The following is a 15,888-nucleotide window of genomic DNA, read 5'->3' as shown; positions in this document are numbered from 1 at the left end:
GTCCTATATGCGACAAGGCGGTTACTTCTACCCCTGTAAAAGTTGCCCCAAGAATGGTTGTCAGGCAGTGGATATGATTTCTTTGCAATAGAAGGCGTCAAAAAACTACCATGATCAGGGACGGATTTCGGGGAGGGCAGGCGGGCTACTGCCCCGGGGCCTCCACAACAAAGGGGCCCCCACAATAAATTTTTACAAAATATCCTAACTTTCACGGGTCGAAAATATCAGATATATACATATATATATATCAAAATATTCGGATATATATGAAAATATCGGATATTTTCAAAAATATGATGATCTTTTCGAACCCTGATTAGGGGCCTCCACACTTCCAATTCCGGCCCTGACCTCGATAAATGCTGAAAAAACAAAGTTAATTGGAAGGTAGCTTTTGGCTCCAAGTAAAGTTATTGTTAAATTTCTAACCTGATTTGTTTGCTTAAGTAGTGCAACTAACTTTTTGACTTCATTTATTAGAAACAGTAAACTTTTATTTCAGAAATTTAAAAAAAAAAAATCACTTACAACGATTCAAGAGCATAAAGCTAAGAATTTGCCTCGGTCTTGACTTCCAACCAATAAAGACGCAGCTGTAACAAAATGTTGCAGATTATTGCTTTTCAAAAATTATATTACAAAATTTTTTAAAAAAGGAGGAATTTTACAGTGGTTATTTTAGGTTGAGGGGGGGGGGTACCCTTTTCTTAGAGGGTTTTTTTTCCTGCTTAAATTGACCTTTTTACACTAGACTACAAAATTTTAATGATGTTTATATTCACATCCTGAGTTACTGATGATTCCCAAAGAAAGATTTGGGGATTTAAAGAAAAAAAAATGTAAAATTCTTTTGTAAAATGTTCCAAACAATTAAAAATTATCAAGTAAGAACACTCACTGTAGCACAGACCAATGATAACAATTAGCGAATTATAGACAAGTTTCATTTATCGCTAATTTCATTTTATTTAATAGAAGTAGTTTACATAAACCATAAAGAAAAAAAAAAATCTTGGTGGGATGGAGGTGGGGATTGACACCAAAAATTTCTACTACTTATATATATCAAGAACACTGCTGATACTAGCACCAAGTTTTGTCTTAAGTTCTGTCGTTATGTAGAAACAAAAACTAAAGTTACTAAAAGCAACATGTTCCACGATAAAAGTACAGCAGGAGGGGGGAAGGAGATGAAAATAGATTAAACACTCTTACTTTGCAAGTAATTGTCACAATCAGGGATATTTGAAAATATATTTTTCATGTCCAGAGCAAATTTTTCAACTTGTTTAGTTGTTTTAAAATTCTTCACAGCTGAGCAGAAATCGCCATATTGGTGTGTAGCACCCAACAAAGTTTTAACCTTAAAGTATACACAAGCATTAGAGTGCAATAATACAAAAAATCTGAAAATACATATTCAAATTTGCAAAAATACAAATAACAGACAAAATCGAATTTTGCAATAAAAAACTATACAATATGCAAGCATATTTTTTAAAAATAAAATAAATTATAGACTCCTTCTAAAGGTATGCAGCAGTGGTTTCCAAAGTGGTTTACAAGAAAAGCCGCGACTCCACATCACCGGAAAGTCGTCGGAAACGGACAACGGAAACAGAAAAACCTTCCCACTTCCGGTTGTTTCCTTTTCCGAGCGGCAGAAACACGACGGAATCGAGAGTTGAAACATTTTTAACTTTTTCTGTTTCTGGCAACGGAATCCGCTTCGCAACAGCCAATAGGAACTCTTCACATTGTCAACAACGTTTTTCTTCAGCAATATCGACAGCTAGTGGATCCATGAAGATAAATTTAGAAGTATTTTTAGAAGAGGTCAGGAAATATCCTTGCCTCTTCGATAAATAAAAAAAGGAAAGATTATAAAGATGTCCAAATGAAGAAGAGTTTGTGGCCTGTCATCGGCTCCAAATTCAATTTGAGTGGGTAAGTCGAACATTTTTAGTCGCTGTATTTGAATGGTATGAACTATGCGTTTGCAATCAACAATCAACTGCAACAAATTAAATTTTTGCAAGTCCTTTAGCAGAAACAAAGTGAACAGTTCAAAGGGACCGGTTTACTAAAGAAAAAAGAAAAGTCAGGGACAAGTTTGGGTACAGGAAAGGGAACCCTTGAAGTCTATGTTCCCAAATGGTTCCTGTACCAACAAATGCAATCTATTCTGAATGTGTGTTCATCAGAAAATACAAGAATAGTTATTTTATGCAGGATTTGGAAATATATCTTTCATTCCTTCATTTAGCCTAATAAATACATTGATAGCTTTTTTTTCTGCATATAAAATTAAATTTTGTTTCACTTATCTAAATTTTTAATCAACTTTGATCTGTAATTTTCGAATTTAACGATTTAAAAATTGAAAGTTACTATTGCAGGGTGCTGGATCTAGGGGAGAGCAAGCGAGGCAGCAAACGCACCCTATTTTTTGTGTTGGAGGTTTTTATTCTCGTTAAAATTTGATATTAAATCTTTTTGGGAAATGTGTAAGTGCAGTGGTTTCAATGTTTTGACCCACCTTGTAAAAATTATATATTGAGTACTGCCACTCCGTTTGATCCTCACTACCTAAAATGTTGCTAATTTGGGAAGGTTAATTTGTATAACGCAGACACTTGAGAAGATAATTGTCCCTAAATTACGGGCTTTGTGAAGTCAATGCATCTATATGAGTGGATATGGTTTTTGTTTATCCAAGGGCAGAGCTGTTATATTAAGAAAATGTAAACTCATCATTGCAAAATCTTTTTTCTTTCTTCGATTCATCTTTCCCGCTAAATACACAAAATTAAAGTGAATGTCTAGAATCCTTCACCAGATGGCGCTCCAAGATTCCGCGTAAGAATTTCCGGCCAGTTGAACGGAAATACAACGGAACGGAAAATCGTACGTTTTCCGTTTCAGTTTCTGTTTTCGTTTTTCCGGTGATGTGGAGTCGCGGCTAAACTCTTTGGTCTTCAAGTGTTCCCTGTCAACGAAAGAAAAAACGGGGGTGTATGTGATGCAAAAAGGGCTCTACAAAATAAGTGTTAAAACTTTGTTTTAAAGTTTGGGGGAAAATAAAGCTTCCTCTTTCTCTCTCTCTTTGATGAAACAATTTTTTTTTCAATATCCATTTTTGCCATCATACAATAAGAAAAATATTACTTTTTTTTCTTTCAATTTTCCACACTAGAATGATCCCTATCATTCCCCCTATCACCCTTTAAAGGTCAATTTTTCCATGGATTTTACTAATATTGTGACCAGCATAGATTTTCTCTAAAACAGTGAAATACATTTAACATGAAAACACTTAACATGAAAAATCGGTTTACGCAAACTGGTATAGCGATCAGGACAGTATACTGCGCACTTAAATATAAATCTTTAAACACGAAATTCGTTCAACACAAAAATTTTTTTCGGTCCTATTAGCTTCGTTTTAAACGTTTTCTAATGTATAAGAGAAACAAAATCTCCAACTTTTCTATGCGTGTATGAACCCTGGAATAGAACTAAAGAGTACAAAAAACAGTGCAATACCTCAATCAAGTATTTCTTCCATTTCTCTGTAGGAGATAAATTATCTTCAGGTTGCTGTGCTTGACGTAGAGCTATGGAAATTTTTCTCTTCTTTTTTGGTACTTGAGACTTTTGAGGGATTGAATGCTGGAAAAATCGATAAGCTGTTTGAACTACAAACTACTTTATAAAATGTAATAAATAAATAAATTAATACAGTAAAACCTGTCTGCAACGTTACTACAGGGATGTAAAAATGTAGTGTTATAAACAGGTTACTATTGTAGACAGTTTAAGAATCTACACATCTAATGTTTATAAACACAAAATATATTAGTATGTAGTATGTAGGGTTCTAACTTCATGGCAATTATTGGAAAATTTTAAGAATTGTATTCAAATAAATTGTGAGAAATCCACTTTAAGGATGGGGTTGTTTCCTTCAGTGAAAAGTAGTACTTTTAGTCACTGAAATTGATAGAATAATCCAAAAAAAATATAGACCTAAAAATACTTTCATTTTCCCAACAGTTATTTTTTAATCAATTTTTTAAAATGTCCGATTTTTCAAACAAGGCGTGGTCTTAATGATGTCACAAAAGATGCTCTTTGACGCATCTTTCTACTGTGTTTTCACGTTATGATAATCAAGAAGCGAATTAAAATTGCGCTCTATGCTTGCTATCAACCCTATCGTTGCCAATACACATGAGCAAAGGTGCATGTTAAATATTTTGCTCTGCGAATGGGAACACTGAATGGCATTTCATTTGTGATGTCATCTGCGGAAGCATAAACAATGAAAGCACACCGATTTAAGTAATTTTTTTAAAATATTAAACCTTAACAAATAGTTTAAAAAATGGTCAGATCCTATGTTTTTAAGCATGCTCTTTCAGAAAGAAATACTTTTAAAATTTTGGAAATGACCCCATTGTATTATTTTACAAAATGCAGTTTGTAAGATTGTATAGCACTACAAAATACTATTTTGCCTCAAATTGTTCCTTTGCATTTGTCAAGGCTGTTCATAAACACTTGTAGTTTGACACCAATGACTTCCTAAACTTGGAAAGTATAACACATCATAAATTTGGATTATTTTTTCCTTATTTAATACTTTAAATAGTTACGCATTTGATTCTCAATATTTATTTGTTATAAACATTTGGCAAAAACAAAAGGAAAACTTACAGAGTCAAAGTATGAGGTTGTTGCGTGAGAGCTGGCCTGTGAGGAAATAGTATTTGCAAAAATCGGAGGAGAAGGTATTTGCTGTTGATGATCCATAACATCAAAAATACTACTAGAGTTAGCATTTTGGTTACTTTGTGAATCTAAAACAAATAAATAAAAATAATACCCATGCCAGTTCATTTTAATAGCACAAGAGGTAAAATGTACCTAATAAAGCAAAATTTTCTTCAAAATTGATCACAGAGTTTTATTTTATACCTTAATCAACAATTTTCAATCCATCTCAATTTGAACTTCTGAATAATAATCAACTTTAAGTAACATGTAAAGCTGAAAACCAAAGCCGAAACACTTTGAGGTTTTGAATATGACAAAATGTCTCATAGAAATCCAAGATGAAAATAAATTTTTGCAGTAGAACTAAAACTCTAATTTTGTTATTTCAAACTTTGAATGTTATCTGTTATAATATTTTTGGAGGAAAATGCACAGGAAACATATTTTGGAACGAAAGGGAAAAAAGCAAAATAGTTGGCTATCAATTAACCTTCTGCATTTAAAATGGCATGGCAATGCTTGATCACTTATCAACTTTGACCCCCCCCCCCTTTTTTTTCATCATTTTTTAAATGGCTTTGGTCATTTTTTTTTTTTTTTACAGCAGTTGGTAAATTTAGAATGTTTAAAGCCATTAAAAAATAATTAATTTGGAAAATTCAAAAGTATGTTAAATTTCTCTGACATTGAAGATACATAATACAATAGACGTTCAAAAATCCGCACTAATGTGGTGGATGGCCGAATCATAAGTTTGTTCAGTTTTATTCAACCTATCTCCAAAAAAAAGAAGCCAGTGGTGGCCTATTCAGCAAGGCATCAAACTAGTAATGGGAGGTCCAGGGTTGGATGTCAAGGTTTGAAGATCCTTTGTGTTCACTAATGGTGACTGGTGCATGTTAAATATGTTCATGGTCATAAAGCCCTCCAAGTTACCATTCAAAATTAACACCTCTGGGGTTGCTTGGGTCCTGGTCTGGACAGAGCTCTCTTCAGAGGCCCCATCCAACTCGTTAAATCACGTGTAGCGGTAGGCACAGGGGAACATGGAGCAGTGGCACACACAAGAATTATTCAAAAGGAGGTCCAGGATTGAAGGTCGACCATCCTCATATCATACCCCAACACGCACCCAAACATATTTTTTTTATTTTATCCGTTGTCGGGAACAAAAAACAGCACAAATAAATCACTGAATAATTACTTAATTAGCCGATAAAGAAAAGAATAACAAATACTTAATTAAAATATGAGAAAGCACAAGAATATTATTTACTCTTCTCATAATTAAAAATAAAAACAGAGAAGCAAAATCATCATTATAGAACAATTTATGTTCAAATTTGAAGGGGAAGAGAGTGAGACATTTTTTTTTTCATTTATTACTAGGGGGCTCTGCATCCCCCTTCCTAATGCTCACCAACCCTGGAAGATAGCTTCGCAATCTTATTTGATTTGCAAAGATTTAAATCGGCAGTTAAAAAGAATCAGATTAAAAATGCGTAATGAGTTCCGTTTAAAACAAAAAAACTTTTCGCAGGTTTTAAACTAACTTGTACTAACTTGCAGAGCTATAAGTGCTAGGGGCTCCTAATACATATTTTATACAAAAAAAAAAAAAAATCATATTGCTAGTTTTTTTTTTAAATTTTACATTAATGTTTAATGACATTGATGGCTAGATGAGATGGAGTAAAAATTCGTCATTTCTATTAAACTTATTTGGATTTCAAATTACTTACCTGATGGATTATGTTTATAGCCTTCAAAAATGTTTTCAGCTGCAGAGCTAAAATCAAGCAAATTAATGTTAAAAGGAAATAAATCACTTCATATTTTTTTCTAATGTACAGCAATATCTATTGTACACAAAATACATCCATTTTATTAAAGACAGAATGAAATGGGGATTTGGTAAAGGCTCAAAACAAAGCAAGCCTATCATATAGGTATGTGCAAAACCAGGTTGTTTGTTTAAAAAAGATATATGAGGCAATGAGAAGCAAAGGGATGCAAGTGGACATTTTCAAGTTTTGAGTAAAATACGTTTAAAGATAACATCCTAGGCAGGCTTTCATTGAAATTTATTTCTAAATCATGCTGTATAGTAGAAACTACCAGGGCTACTAGTACCATCTTTTGCTCCAAGACAGAGGAGAGGTTCACCTACCATGTGTACTGGTTATCTCCAATTTTTTAATTTTGTCACTTGCATCTCTTTGCTTCTCACTGCCTCATATGGAAAATTCTCAAAATATTTTTGAGAATTTTTGTTATTTTTGTAAAAATAAGAAAAATATTGTGAATTTAATTTTTTTCCCACAGAAAAAAGTTATTCCAGGTTCAAATTTAAATGTATACTACATTCCCCCCCCCCCAGAAAAATTTCTGACATGATACATAACAATATTCTTTCAATTGCTAAAAATACTGAATATAAGTGTTTACTCTAAAAACGGTTTCCCAGAATAAAAGGACCTTCAAATTTGTGCCAATGATATACATTTACTGATAAAGGGAACCATTAAGACAGTTTTAAAAGTTCTTTCTTTTTTTTTTTTAATTTAAAGAGATATTTTAAAATAAATATTTTATTTCAAAACCAAATAAAAGAACAATTACGTGCTTACTATTTTAAAAGAATTTTTATCAATTAATTTCTCAAGTACTAAAATTAAATTAACAATAAATGAATCAAATAATCAAATTATCAGAATAAATGACAAAATTAATTCATTCTAAGTCAGCATATATTAAAATAACTTCCATCTTTTCAAATGGTTGAAATATTAGCAGGATGTAAAAAAATTGAAACCTCAAACACTGTCATTTGAAAAAGTTGCTTTTAAAATTAAAAATTACTTTTTAAAATATGATTGCCAAAATTTTTGAAAAGGCCACATACAAATAATAGAAAAACGCTCGAAGTACGCCATGATGTTTGTTAGATTACAATAAGTTATTGCACGATCAGGAGTTATATAACAGTCGAAATAGAAAGCAAGTGTTTGACATACTTAAAGTTCAGCTATAATAATTAAAATTATTATTTTTGTGAATGTAAAACTTTTTATTAACTCGACAAATTTGATCTGTATTAACCAGAGACCCAGATAAACAGGACCCGGATAAAAACGAGGTTCAATTGTATTTGAATTTTACAAGTATTATGGTTCTATTCTCAATATGAGAACAGGCCCCTCAGGCTGAAAAAGTAGAGAACTACAGACCTGGAGCATCTCATGAGAGTAGATCTAATTAATCTGTTCCCAACAGAAGCAGAAATGAATAGGTTAGATTCCCCCCCCCCCCCCTGAGAATGCCCAGCAAGCTCACTCTTAAGTTTTGACCTAAAGGAATTGCAATAGAGAAAGTTCCTAAAAATATTTCTAATTATTTAGAAAATCTATAAAAAAAAATTTAAACTCATTTTCAGTCACTTGAACAATAAGCATTAAATAAGAATGAGTTAAATTTAAAGGATAATTTCCAATGAATAATTTTAAAATCTCTAAACAGAAAGCAGCACAAAAGCTCTGAATTTCAAAATCAGTGCATGGCATGAGAATTAAAATCAAGAACTTAAGAATTATTTTAGAAACTGCATCTATGCAATAAGAAAGAAGCTCTCACATGTACATGTTTAAACTTCAGAAGGGATTGCTGTATAAAAATACACTATCAAAGCAAGAAATTTTATTCAAAAAAATAACTTGTAGAAAAATATTTGACAAATACAAGGAAATATTTACTTGTTCTTATTTTTTTCCTTAGACTCTGACTGATTCTTTACAGTTTCTGTTTTTTGGCAAACGACAGAATGATTCATTTGAAATGCTCCAAAAGATGGCACATTATGTTTACTTTTATTTGGATTCTAAACAAAATGAAAACAATCAATATTGATTAGAAATGTTATTAAAACTACATGATACTCAATTAAAATTACTGCATTTACATAGATCTCCAAAACGTAATAAATTAAAATTTGACTTTTCATTTGAAGAAATCCTTTTGTAGAACTATAATAAATATTCAAAATTTTAGAGCATTTTTTTAGTTTTCCACAATATTGTTTAATGTACCAAAAGTTCAACAAAAGACTCAAAAGTGAAAAGAAAGGGAGGGGGGGATGAGGTCGTTTTTGAGCAATCAAGATTATTTATTGATTTCATTTCGCTGTGGCTTGAAGTTAGTTTTATTCACTTTGTGATTGGTAGATAGGGAGCCATGTGATCCATTGTTATTATGGCATGATCAATGAATTTTATGAATGCTGAATTATTGTGGAAAAACATAACAAATAATATCTTCTGCCCATTTTCACATGTAAAACGTGTTTTTCATTAATTTTTTTTCCTTTCTTTCGTCCCCCCCCCCCCAGCAATTTCTTTTGGATTCGATATTTTTTGCACTTCTTATCATTTCTGTATATGCTTGAATATTATTTAACTTTAAATGGTTAGAATTGATAATTATGAATGATTCTACTTTAAATTATATCTAACTTATGAATTTCTTATACCAAAGACATTAAACTGATTTTTTTTCCATGTTTCATTTTATCCATTTTAAAATAAACAGTTATTATTATTACTTTTTTAAATATTACGATTTCTAACAGTATCTTTCATCTAATATTATGTTATACTTGTGCACATTTCTTACTGCATAGTTTATTAATTGACGATTGCTTCATGCATTGACATAACTATTATTACCATTTGCTAGCTTTCTTTTCATATAATACATAGTACGAATAAAATATCTGAAAAGACTCTGAAATTTATGCAAAAGCATAGTTTTTAGAAACATCTGTAGAGCATAGGAATTCTTAAAGAAACAGGGGGGAATTTTTTTTAAACATTTTCAAAACCTGGCTCCAATCTTTGATTGCAAAAACTCATTTGTCAGAAACAAATTAAATCCCACCCCTCCCTTGTTCTGGTCTTTAAAAAAAAGATGAAAACACACACACACACACACCCCGAATTTATAAAATAATTGAATCAAAGTGGTTTCACACATTTTTACAGACACAAATCTCCAACAGTGTTACAACAAAAATTACAAATAAGTTTATACAACTGCTTTTCCACATGCTACATGTTTACATCTCAATTTTTCTGGCATGGGCATAAATTTTTTTCTCTGAGGACCTAATTTTTGGGGCTACACAGTAAATGATTTCCCAATGTGCATAGTAAAAGGAAACTTAAGTACTCAAGTTGCACTTATATTAGCAGGGATTTTAAATTAATCACGATTGTATTTGATAAATGTCGATGGTTGCACATCTGATTACAGTTGAACCTCGTTATCATGGCATCTCTGGAACTGTCAACAAAGTGTCATCATAGCTGGAGCGATGTCATAACCGGACTAGTTTAAAAATTCATAAATAAACATTAGTTCACAATAAAATTGGATTTAATGAAGAAATTAATAGTATTTTTAAATAGATTCAACTAATGTAAACTTGAGTTATTGGTGAATAGTATAACAAAAACTTTTTAAAAAAAAACTTCACTTATTATTATTTTTTGAATTCTACAATATTTTCCAATAAGTGTTTGCTAAACTTTCAAATAATATTTTTAATCCTCCTTTCCACGAATTTATTAGCAAGAAAGAAATCAATTCAAGACTCTTCACTTTTGTCCGCAATTCGATTAGATTTTGACGGCCTAGCCCAACCTTTCGAAGGCGAAAAAACCCTTTCTAATTTTTTTATCCACTTTAGAGTTGTTTGTCCCTTTTCAATTTAATGAGGAGCTCCTATCTCTTTTTCTTTCGGGAGAAGCTCGTAGTGACCACCCCTACAGCTTAAAGTAGCTATCATCCAGTATTACAATCCAGTATTACAGTTTACATCCAGTATTACAGTTTACCAAAAAAAACTGTCGTAAAACCCAGAGCCACTTAACATTAAAACTCTATGGCATAGGTTCGATACTTTAAAAAAGTGACATCTGGAGTGTCATGAAATCCGGGTGTTACGATAACAAGGTTTGACTGTAGTTTTAAGCAAAAAGCAACAATACATGAAAAACACTGCCAGCTCAGTCAATTCCAGCTGAGGACTGCAGTTTCGTGCTTATTAGCACTCATCAGCCCGGCATAGGAAAGTGACTGAGTTGGAGGTGGAAACCTCTTAAGGAAGCCAAGAGTGCCAAACCAACTGGTAGTTAATAGAGATTGAAGGCAAGGCTTCAATCTTCGAGTTGAACCGAACCATTGCTTAGGTCACTTGTCCGGTCAGTGGTAATTCTGTATTAGCTACCAGTTTGTTTGACACTCTTGGCTTCCTTAAGAGGTTTTCCATCTCCAGCTAAGTCACTTTCCTATGCCGGGCTGATGAGTGCTAATAAGCACGAAACTGCAGTCCTTGGCTGGAATTGACTGAGCTGGAGGTGTATTTCATGTATTTCTGCCTTAACCCTGGCTATAGGGTGGTAACTTACTGAATAAAAAGCAACAATTTCTGAATACCTTTTAGGACAGTATATAGCTTTTACAAGTACATATGCAAGAAATTTGCAATATAGTTTAAAATTGATTTAGATGAAAAGTTTTTTTTAAAAAAGCATTTTACCTGGCCCAATGCCTTGAAAAAGCTGGATAGATGTTTCAATATAGGTCCAAATGAATCAAAAACATGTATTCTGCCTTGAATCCACTTAGAGAGTTGGCACTGTATTCGTTTATCCTTAAACCTGTCAAATTTTTAAAATTTAGTTATGGTTTAATATAAATGCAGGGCCCAATACTGAATGATTTTACTACTGCTTTTTGGTATTTTCACAAAATTTGTTTTTATAAATCAATGCTTTCACAAAATTCAAGTAATGAAATCAGCAGCTTCACAAAACTAATTTTGAAAATCGGCACAGTTACAGAAACAATATTAAGAATCGTTAACATTACTAAAAAGTTTCACAAAAATCTGCATTTCAAAACCGAAAATTTCTTTCTCTGTTTGAAACAAAATTTATCCATAAAATAAAATGCTAAGCTGATTTATATGAACAACAGGGTTAAGTTATGACTTTTCCGTAGTATTTTAACTCAACTTTTGCCGCTTTTTGCCAAAGGAATTTACAATTTTATCATTTGTTTTGGGGGGACTGCTTTTCTGATAATTTCCAGGCTTTGGGCTCAGCTATGTTAACCCTAGTCAATTTATCTATCCCCAGTGAAGATCAAGAACTCTTCTAAAACTATTCACTTTAAAAACTTGTTCCTTATTTACTTTGAAATTCAATTAGGCATGCATTTGTAGCAGGAAAAAATGTTCATCATTAATATTTTTTAATAAACTCTTGCTGAATATTTCATTTGTAAAAAAAATAGGGGAGATGGATGGATGGACGGATGAACAGACAGTAGAGAGATAGATGCATCAGGGGCGATTTGGTGCTAGAACGCTATTCTGGTACTGATACTGCTTCTCTTGAAAGGAAAAAAGCTCCATTCATGAAAAAAATCGATCACAAATCAGGATTCAAATGCTTCTCATCGGCTTCCCAATACTGAAAAAATTATGAAATCACTCCCAGTATGTATTATAAATGAATCGTTTCATTTTTTCACTTGCTTTAAAAGAAATAAGTCTATTTCCTCTTAAGTTTTTAATTCACAATGCATATGAGGCAGTGAGAAGCAAAGGGATGCAAGTGGCAAAATTAAAATTTTGGAGATAACCGGTACACATGGTAGGTGATCCTCTCCTCTGTCTTGGGGCAAGAGATGGTACTAATAGCCCTGGTAGTTGCTCCTATACAGCATGATTTAGAAAAAAAAATTCAATAAAAGCCTACCTAGGATGTTATCTTTAAACGTGTTTTACTCAAAACTTGAAAATGTCCACTTTCATCCCTTTGCTTCTTGCTGCCTCATATGAAAAATGTGAAATTATGAAAGAAATCTTATGGTGCTTGTTCCTATTCCAAGAGAAAAAGACATCACTTCCACTAGCACAACCAGAATTTGCCTTTGGGGGGGGGGGGTATTAAATGTGGAATTGTTATACTGGAAATTTGTGGAAAGCTAGGGTTCTATGAAGTGGGGGGGGGGGGGCAATTCATCAATGCCCACTTGTAGTCCTGGTCACAAGCGGACGCAGAATTAAAAAATACATATAGAACGGGGTTGACAAGTATTTCCTGTAGAATTTTAAAGTTTAATCTCACACATACACCACAGCATAATAGAAAAATATTTCTTCGGGGCACTTTTTAATAATTTCTATTTACCTATTATCACAAAGTAATATGGCTCCAAAATCATCTTTATGCCGGATGACTCTTCCAATGGCTTGATTAACAGCTCTAGAAGCTTGAAGAACATACCAGTCATTTCCATAAAGCCCCTTAATAATAATGGGGAAAAAAAGGAGTAAATCATTACAGTACTCATTTATTCATGTCCAGGTCACTCAACTGTAGTAACCAAAAAAGAAATAAAATAAATAAATAAATAACTACATTGTTTGTGTGTATTTGGGTATGTCAAAATATAACTATTTGATAATTTATTCCCAGTTTTTTAATTGAAATGTTTGATTGCTTAATAAATAACATGTTTACAATAGTGAAGTCATGAATCACTGAGTAAATTTTTAGGGAAGTTTCTTAACTTTTCACCAGTTATCTTAGGACTTTATACTAAAAAATGGAGAGAAAAAAAAACAATTTACAATTGAAGCGACTGTTCAAAAGGAATTGAAAAACTGCAGTGGCATTATAAACGCATTATAAACAAAGTTGGAGCAACAAGTTTATCAAAAAATCTAAGTTTATCACATTTCACACAAGTGTAAAAGTGATACAATGAAGAAACAAATATAAAATAATAACAACTTACATTTTTTTCTTTTGCTACATTGTTCAAGTAACTCATTTTCATTTTAACTCGAGGATCCATAGATGGTGGAAAAGGCAATCCTGTTATAACTACAGCACGAGCATTTTGATCGGCAAAGTCCAATCCTTCACTAACCTAATTTTAAAAATAAATAATATCTAATAGACAATTGGCAAATAAAAATAACCAGTACTTAAATGAAAACCAGTAACATTTTTTATTTGATCTTTACTGTGACCTGCATTTCAATTTCCTCACATCATGAGGAAATGACGGAAAAATTAAATGTAGCACAAAAATAATACAATGACAACACAATCAACTAACCTTTCCACGGCAAACAGCCAATAGTGCAGCGCCTTTCGAGTCAGGATTTTTTATGGCAGAGTAATAATTTTCAATGCTTTCTTGGAAGGCATCTTTACCTTGAGGCTCGATGAACAAAGGCTTCAGTCCTGAAAGATTCTGCCAAATTCCATTGTCCTCCCAAAAGCTGACATTTGCTTTCATCACTGAATATGAAGGGAAAAATACAAGAAGACCATCGGGTACGACTCTGCAAAAATTACTAATAGAGCGTCCCATGGAACTCAAGTACTTTTCATTGGACCTATAAATAAATGTCATGAAGTGATTTTTTATGAAGAACGATTAATAAATCCAACTTTGTTCACGCTATAAATTAGTTTACATGAAGTATACCTTCACAATAATAAATTCCTACAAGAAGCAGCCAACTGTAATCCCATGGCTTCACCCAAAAAGGTAGGGAGTAGGTTAGAAAAATTAAACCAAGATTTTTACTCCATCAAGCCTAATGAAACCAACTAACAAAGGCTATGAAAAATTTCCATAACCTATAAAATAATCAATAACAAAATTTTTTAAAAAATACTAAGCACTTTTCATAATACACTCAAAAGGACAAAATAACTTTTCTGGGTCAGAAAGGAGAATTTACGAATTCCTGTAGTCTTCGAAAATTCCAAGAAAATGACACCACAAATGAAGAAAAGTGCGGCTCAAGTCATGAAGAGAATTTCGTATCATTATCTAACTTTCAATCATAACTTTGAGTGTTGAAACATTCATATTTTTCTTATTGGGAAAGTTTGGTTTGAAATGACTAGTACCGCACTTATCTTCATTTGTGGTGTCATTTTCTTGGAATTTTTGAAAACTACAGGAATTCTTAAATTGTCCTTTCTGACCCAGAAAAGTTATTTTGTCTTTTGAGTGCATTATGAAAAGTGTTTGGTATTTTTTGAAAAATTCTGTTATTTTATTCTTTTTAGTGTAAATGTATTTCAGAAATAGAAGAATTTTACCCTCACGAAATTTCACTTTATTTTTTCATATAATTGCTCGGTACTAAAAGGGAAAAAACCTATACAGTGAAATCCCGTTACAACAAACTTCAAGGGACCACAAATTTTGTTCGTTGTAATGGAATTCAAATAATGTAATGGCAGCTATATAGGGACTGAAAATGTACTTCATTGAAACGGAAATTTCATTGCATTGGTATTCGTTATAACGGAATTTCACTGTATACGTGTCTAAAACTTCAAGCAGTTGGCACTAAAATTTAATCCTTGTTCCTCTCTAGGATCTATGCTTGCTAATTTCATGCTTGCTTCAGAGAAGCCTTGATTCAAAATTTTCATTATGATTGCTTTTACCATTACTGTTGCAAGGCAACAGAATTTGTAACAATGAGTTTTATATTTAAACATTTAATAGGGAATAAAATTTTTCTTTTTTCCATCCTAACTGAAATAATAATTTTATTTTAGAATTTTTCAGCGCTAAGTTGTACCTTAAGATTAAGCAAATCATTTAGGGAGATCTCGAAGTCTCTAAGTGGTCTAGTTGCAGAGATATAAGCAAAACCAAGCCTCAGATTTCTCCGTGACAATCAGGCCAAGTATGATAAAAGTGCTTAAAAACAACTACCTGTTTTGGTAAGACGAGTTGAGTGGAGTTCCATCTGGTCCACAAGTCATTACAGCAACAAACACTTGGTTATCCTTCACAATATGAGGATTCTCTAACCTTACGGGAAAGTTGACTCCTAATTCATTGATCATTGGTCCAAGAGGAGATAAAGTACCACTAGTCAGTACAATACTATGAACCCCACGATCCACTATGTCTTGCATACTACACAAAACATAATAAATACACTCGATAACTTCACAATACAACAGAAATGTAAAATTGAATCAACAAACAAGTGTT

At 32.3% G+C, this 15,888-nt stretch overlaps 1 protein-coding gene across 1 annotated transcript in view; it reads right to left on the bottom strand.

Annotated features, from left to right (window-relative positions):
* The window catches only part of LOC129229500 (regulator of telomere elongation helicase 1 homolog), a 50,487-nt gene that overhangs the window by 1,943 nt on the left and 32,656 nt on the right, over positions 1-15,888 (bottom strand). The window contains exons 9-19 of the mRNA XM_054863818.1: positions 15,604-15,810; positions 13,975-14,257; positions 13,648-13,782; positions 13,038-13,153; positions 11,378-11,498; positions 8,535-8,659; positions 6,525-6,571; positions 4,723-4,865; positions 3,550-3,675; positions 1,219-1,366; positions 532-596 (exon numbers count right to left, since the gene is read on the bottom strand). Of these exons, the coding sequence (XP_054719793.1) occupies positions 538-596; positions 1,219-1,366; positions 3,550-3,675; positions 4,723-4,865; positions 6,525-6,571; positions 8,535-8,659; positions 11,378-11,498; positions 13,038-13,153; positions 13,648-13,782; positions 13,975-14,257; positions 15,604-15,810 (1,510 nt within the window). The 3' untranslated portion in view covers positions 532-537. The remainder of the gene's footprint in view (positions 1-531; positions 597-1,218; positions 1,367-3,549; positions 3,676-4,722; positions 4,866-6,524; positions 6,572-8,534; positions 8,660-11,377; positions 11,499-13,037; positions 13,154-13,647; positions 13,783-13,974; positions 14,258-15,603; positions 15,811-15,888) is intronic.

The sequence above is a fragment of the Uloborus diversus genome, chromosome 9 (genome assembly GCF_026930045.1).
Source record: "Uloborus diversus isolate 005 chromosome 9, Udiv.v.3.1, whole genome shotgun sequence".
NCBI classification, from domain to species: domain Eukaryota; kingdom Metazoa; phylum Arthropoda; class Arachnida; order Araneae; family Uloboridae; genus Uloborus; species Uloborus diversus.
This window is presented reverse-complemented; position numbering and strand designations above follow the sequence as displayed.